A 7,244-nucleotide genomic window follows, 5' to 3' on the forward strand; every position below is an offset into this window, starting at 1 on the left:
TGTATAGTTCTAAAATTTGAATTATAATCTACAGTTTGATATCAAACTTATTTACATAAATTCATGAAATAGTAGTTCAATAAAATTTTGAATGCAAGTCGACAAATGAGATGGCATGGCCTTTCACCTGTGACCCGTCTCAAAAGGGTTAATATCCTTTTTCCTCCTATTCATTATGCTGTGCTATCCCAAGCCCCCCCTGTGGAATCTGCTAGGCCTGGCATCCTTTTTTGAATATGATTTTTCAGGTGTGTGCCATTTTATCTCTTTCCCCAGTTTCCTATGAACCTGTTCCTTTCTTATTACATGACACACTATTAGAGTACCTTGTTTTCTCTCCTTCACCTGACATTAGAGTACATGCTGAACATTTTGTTTCTCAGTTGAGGGACAGAGCTAGCATGCCTCATCCTCATGAGAGTTGTATTTGATGGGTTTGGATAATTATTTGAGAAAGATAACAGTTATAAGGTTCTTAAATATGGATATTTTTATCCCATCTGGACCTAAAGCTCCATCTTTAGGTGTGGTTATGGATCATTATATTTCATCCAAGCTAAACATGGCTTCTATTTCAGCATGTAGTGTATCTGAAATAGGGATTATCTCTTTTGCATGTCACCATGGTCACCTCTTTCTGTACTACATGATGAAAGTATGTGTGTCATGACCTTTTATAGTTACATTTAAGATTTAATTAAGTAACTTTATCATCAATGTAAGTCAATACACTTGACATCGAAACATTGTTCATAATTAAAATCTTTATCTTATTTAAGTTTCGATTTCTTAATGTACTTGTGAGATTGGCCTTGCTGTATATTCATTCCATTTCATATCTCATTTTTTTGGTAAGCTAACTTCCTTTAGAGAGCAATGCCATATTGTGAGGAATCCTCTCCTCTTTCTGTCTTATCCAAATAAATTCAGTCTGGGCTTGATTGTGTACTTTCCAAAAGGAAATATTTAAACAAATTCATAATCTTCACTTGTCTTTGTCATGTGACACATCTGCACTCTGAACTCTTCCCTTTAGGTTTTATAACTTTAATAATATATCTGTTGTTACTAACCAATTATAAACATAAACTATGTATAATTACAAGCAAGAATATAAAATTTGAATTTCCCACCTTCTTGATTTGCCGAGATATTGATAAATTTGTCAAACCCATCAAAGAAGCTCCTCCCATCCTGCATTTTTTTAATACAATAATAATGTGTACACTGCTTTTTGTAGTTTTGGGGTATCTTTTTCTAGTGACTAATATAATAGGAGGGGTGACAAAAAAAAAAGATCTAGTAGAATTACGTGTGTGAGTGTAATATTTGCATAGTTCATGTGCAGTGATCAAGAAACTGCTAGTGTGTTCCTGCTGTGATTTGTTGTTTTTCACAAGTATATAAACTTCTTCCCTGGTACAAGCTATAGAAGTGAAAGAAAACAGATGTACATTATTTGTTTTGCTACAGTTAGTATTAAGGTAGAGAAAATATGAGATAAAATACAAAGTTCTATCAAAAATATACTTTGATATTCATTTAGAAAGTTCTAGTGGATATGCACATGAAATAAAACTAATGTGAAAATAAATATTTTTATTCTTAACATGAAAATCACCTTTCACTCAGATTTACTCAATAATGACATCATATATTCACAGAGAAGTATTTAGTAAAAGTATTTAAAGTATCTGATTTGTTTGTGTACAACATACTTATAAATGTTTATATCAAAATCTTGCCAAATTTTCTGAAGATGTATGAAGTACATTTAGAATTATAGAATTTATAGCTTCACAATTACAAGGTAATTCCAGGGTGGGTCAAATTGACCATATTTATGCATAAAAGAGTTAATGTATCTTACCCTGACTTTGCTTGATGGTTAAGACATACTTAAGAGTATGAGCACTGCCAGAAAGCATGATATCTTTGTGTAGGTTTCTAGATTGTTTTATACCACTTTGTCTTCCAGTCTTCACACTCACTTTACACACAGTGTGGTCAATGTAGACATTATCCCTATTCTAGGTGGAGATGGCATTCAAGGTGGTGTTAACAAAAGCACTTTAGGCACTCAGGAACTCTTATTAGTTCTCCTGACTTTAGCAGTATAATGTTGTTGGTTATATTGTGGAGAGCAGAATAAATATAAGCCTTTGCCAGTAGTGTTTACAACCACATCCCTAGTGGTGTATCTGGCATTGAAGTATCCTACTGCTAAATACATAGGAACATTATCAGACAGGTCAGATAGGAACCTCCAGTCTTCATCATGATATATTGTGTAACTTTTTATCTACACAATGGTGAATTGAATTTGTAACTAGGTGAGTTATCTGGATGGTTTGTAGCTTGCAAATGTTGTACAACTGACAGCTGTCATAATCATAGTGGATTCTGTTGTTATGTTTAACAGCAATGGTCATCCCACTTTCTGGATTAGCATGTGGAATTAAGTTAAGGCCAGTTAGTGAATTTCTCAAGGTCTGGGTTTTAAGACTTGAAAAAATATGATGTGATAAAATTCAGAGAGCTTCACAAAGCAATATTTGATCCTCTTGACATTGCAATATCATGTCATAATGTCAGACTGGTGCAATTTTTAGATGTTTAAACCTTCGTTTCCCTGTTTTTCCCCTGCTTGGCAGTCAAGGTCTCCTGCTGAGTACACAATCATTGTTGCTCCTGTGGGTACCTGTCTGGGCACTGTTTTATAATATATCATTGTTTGTAAGCAAAACAATATAATAACAACTCGCTGTTCAGTTTTTGAGAATTCCATTTACAAGTTAGTCCTGTCTACCCTAACAAGACAGCTTAATGATGAGCTAGTAGCTTATTAGAATGGGTTGCCATTCTTGAGGCGTGTGTACAATGGCCTATAGGGTTAAAAATACCCTCTGACTGCTGAGTATCCTCCCTGGCACAAGACTTTATGCATACCAGCCCTACTTGTAATCAGTAGCTAAACATCTCCATATTGTTTACACCTAGTAACAGTGTGTGGTGAGGTGGTTTCCACACTGATGATCTCTTAATCTACCCAGTATGTGTGGTACTGTTTGGTAGTGCTTGCAGATCTAAGTGATGTTGACCATTGATCCCATATCCAGAGATTCATCCACCCTAACTAGGCTTTAGGTGACTAGAACTAGGACTGATTTTACTAATAGATTAGTCCTTTTCTCAGACTAATGTCTGATCATATGCTAAAACTAAACTAAGCAAACTCCAATTTTACTGACAATACTTTATTTATAAATAAGCTCTCAGTAACTTAATGCACTTAAGACTAAACACTAGTGTTATCATCCAACCATAGTGACCATGTACTAAGCCTACAACTGAACACATTGTAACACTATAAGTAGGAAACAAAACACAGTCTATTACTGTATTTGAACAGGATAACTACTAAACCTACATAGATATTTTTAAATGCAATATACTGAAATCAAACACATGGCACATGTACTTATACTAAGCAGCTGGTAACAGTGTAATTAAATCTATGTCTAATCCTGTGTTAAATTAGTAGAACTTAAAAACAAAAACCTACAACTGTGTTTAGACCAATATTAAATTAAACTATATATGAACAAATATCATGTGCTAGATGAGTTTAGCGCCAACCAGTCAAAGTCTCCTCTACCTACAATAATAGTGTTCTGTTGCAGCACTTTGTCAGAGTGCAGTCCATGGGTGTGGCATCATCCCTACCTCCAAACCAACAATCACAGGGAGGCAACTAGCCAGCAGAAGCCTCTTACTTGTTTATTAATTATGTGTATCTCATTTACTTTATTTAACATTATAAATGAATTATTCAGTTTAATACCAAGCACCTAATATAAATTAGATGATTTAATGCAACTTTCCTTCATCTTTAGAAAGGCAAGGGAAAAAAACCAAGCCAATTTTCTGCCTCTCTGTGATGTATTACATATGCATATTATACATAAATATTGTATTTGTTAATAAATATATATATATGAAATATTATATGCTATACATTAATTGCTAAAATAATATTATTGTACTGATATTTGTGCATGAATATTAAAATTCTATCAAAGTTGTAGGTCTGTGTTAAAGTAACTACCATTCAGAAAAACAAAATTCAAAACCAAAAGTATGTATCTGTATTGCCAGGTCTAATGTTGCTGCTTCGGGCTTAAGTGTATTAATAGTAATAAAAACATGTAAACCTAAAAGCATGAAATCCTAGCTGATATGATAAATAAGTAAAATACTTATCAGTAACAAACTCCATGTATGTTGTGAATTATGTGCTACAGGTTTAGTAATGATAAAATTGATGATAATAAAATGGAATAGTATTTTATTATTATCATTGATTTTATCATTGCTAAGTCTAATTATCTTATGATCTTTACTTGGTGCTTACATTCCTTGGAAAACCCATAATATGTAATGACAGCCAAATTCCAAAACTACAATTCAAAGAAACCACACCTTTAAACACAAGTTCCAGACAGCACCAATGGAATGAATGTAAACCCAAATTCCCAAACCAGACTGAAGAAGAAGTATCTTGTGATGGGTCAGTAGTAAATTTACAGACTTATAACATTAAAATCACATTTTTGATTCCCTATTGGGGACATAATGCAAATATCTTTTGTGTGGCTTTGCTCAGAAACAAAACAAAACACACCCATCTTGAATCTCCAAAACACCTAATGAGAAATTTTTGACATATTTTGTGGAATTAAAATATTTTCCAGAATAAAAATTTTATTATGGTTCAAGCACAATTCAAACAGTTTTTAGAGGATAGTTGTAACTGTCAACATAGCCACTGTTTTTGGTATTAAAGTAGGATGGTGGCATTAGATATTTTTTTTATGAATATCTGAAAGGAAAATAGAAATACTTTGAAATATGGTCTTGTGAAGATTGGGTTGGTCCTGTCACATCGACAGGCTATTGTAGAAAATGGCTTTTCAATCAGTTCAAATTTTAAACTTGTAAACAAGAAAACCAACATATTCTCAGCTTAGATAAAATATTTAGTTTATAAATTCCCCAAGGAATTGTTGCTTTTCTTATTTTTTTATTCAAATCTTTAATGAATGCTAAACTTTCAGAACTGTTTTGGAGTCTTCCAAACCTGAGATGGCTACCCTGAGCACTAGTGCAGCAGTTCTTCATGCCATAGGCCGTTTTTGTATGATGTTTTTCGCTTCTGCAGGAATTGGTGTTGCATTTGCTTTGATGGCTGCTTTGATATCCTTTGATTTTTGATATTTTTAAGAACCTTTTTCATGAATATTTAACTTTTATCATATTTATTTGTCATTCTTAAAAACTTAATCTCTTCTTTGTTAGTGTTTCCACTGTTTTTATCGAGTCCACTTCAAAGTAACATTTTGGTTAAAAAAAGTGTGAGTTAATTTCATTCTAGTGTGAAATAAAGTTTGATCACGCTCAATTATATTTTGTGACAAATTTCAAGTCAAGTATTTTTTAATAAAAGTTTGAATTTGATTGCTTAAACTGATTTGTTTATTGCAACAAAACATTAACTTTGGGTATGTTTAAATTCATACTTAATGCAGTATTAAAGATTAATTTTGTTAGTAAAAGCACTAACTTCAAAGAGCCATAGATTACAACCTTATCTATACTACTAAAAATTGTAATTTTTACAAAACAATAACTAATAATTTTTTCACAGTATTAAAAAATTCAAGAAGGATGTTTTCTTTAACTTCATCACTTGTTAAAATATATTGATCTACGTAAGAATCCATCCTTGGAATTTGCCATAATGTTAATCTTTAGCTATGCCCCTTATGGTTTGGCAGAAGGCCTGCATCTTTCAGGTTGGTAGTTTTTTTGATATTATCACAATTTATAATAAAACATACAGGTTCAAATTTGATAACGAGTAACCCACTTTGAGGCTAATAATGTTTAGAGATAGTTTAAATGGGTAATAAAGAAAAACTTTAATATAAGTAAACTTATATTAAAGTTTTTCTTCATTACCCATTCAAGCCTTCTCCAAGCATTATTAAAACATATAGGTGTTTAAAAATGCTAAACCTTCAGTGTTTTATTTCTTTATGTTCTATTTTTACCTGTGATTTTACTTTTGATCAAAACTTTTCAGTACATCATGATTTTCAACATAATTTTTTGCATTGAAGACCTTATTTTGTGGATTTGTATTTGCATTTGGTACAAAGTAATTGCAGTCAAATATAACACTAAGTTACTTTTACATGAACACCCAGGTTTATATAAAGAAGCAAGCTACCCACTTCTTCAGAGGAAAACAGGGTATGTTTGGGTTATCCAAAGCTTCAAGATGATCAACAGCTGATATACAGTATCAGCAGGCTAATTCATTATAAATAAAATTCATGAGTTACTAATTAGGCTACTGTTGTTGATAGACAGTATCAGCAGATTAATTCAATATTGATTTATGAGTTATTAATCAGACTACTGTTGTTAACAGACAGTATCAGCAGTATGAGTTATTTATCAGGTTACTGTTGTTGAAAGACAGTATCAGCAGGTTAATTCAGTATTAATTTATGAGTTATTAATCAGATTACTGCTGTTGATAAACAGTATCAGCAGATTCATTCATTATGTATTTATGAGTTATTAATCAGGCTACTGTTGTTGGTAGACAGTATGGGCTGGTTAATTTAGTACTGATTTAGGAGTTATTAATCAGATTACTGTTGATAGACAGTATCAGCAGGTTAATTAATTCCTGATTTATGAGTTATTAATCAGACTACTGTTGTTGATAGACAGTATGAGCAAATTTGACAAGATGCCACATAAAAGGCTTGTAAAACAAAAAGCTCTATAAGTGTGGGGGATAAGTTAGCAAATTGGATAGAAGAGTAGCTGGATGGAAGAAAGCAGAGGGTTGTTACAAATGGGGTTCAGTCAAACTGGATTAATGTCACAAGTGGGGTACCTCAGAGCTCAGTTTTAGGACCTTTGCTCTTTATGATTTACATCAATCATATAGATGAAGGAATAGTCAATAAATTACTTAAATTTGCAGATGATATTAAGGTCTTGGGTGTTGCTAGCTGTGAAGAGGATGCTGCTAATTTACAAAAGGATTTAGGTCATTTAGTGAGTTGGCAAATAAATGGCAGATGTAGTTTAAATTATAATTAATAGTACAAGGATTAAACTGTACAGTGTAGGGTTTATCGTAATTAATTTTAGAAAGTTTAACT

General features: G+C 32.3%; 1 protein-coding gene across 3 annotated transcripts in view; it reads left to right on the forward strand.

Moving 5' to 3' along the window:
* The window catches only part of LOC106467371 (sodium/hydrogen exchanger 8-like), a 158,889-nt gene that overhangs the window by 97,189 nt on the left and 54,456 nt on the right, over positions 1-7,244 (forward strand). For all 3 annotated transcript variants that reach the window (XM_022395538.1, XM_022395537.1, XM_022395539.1), the window contains 2 exons: positions 5,118-5,256; positions 5,750-5,855. In XM_022395538.1, coding sequence (XP_022251246.1) covers positions 5,118-5,256; positions 5,750-5,855 — 245 coding nt within the window. The remainder of the gene's footprint in view (positions 1-5,117; positions 5,257-5,749; positions 5,856-7,244) is intronic.

The sequence above is a fragment of the Limulus polyphemus genome, unplaced genomic scaffold (genome assembly GCF_000517525.1).
Source record: "Limulus polyphemus unplaced genomic scaffold, Limulus_polyphemus-2.1.2 Scaffold2589, whole genome shotgun sequence".
In the NCBI taxonomy this organism is placed as follows: domain Eukaryota; kingdom Metazoa; phylum Arthropoda; class Merostomata; order Xiphosura; family Limulidae; genus Limulus; species Limulus polyphemus.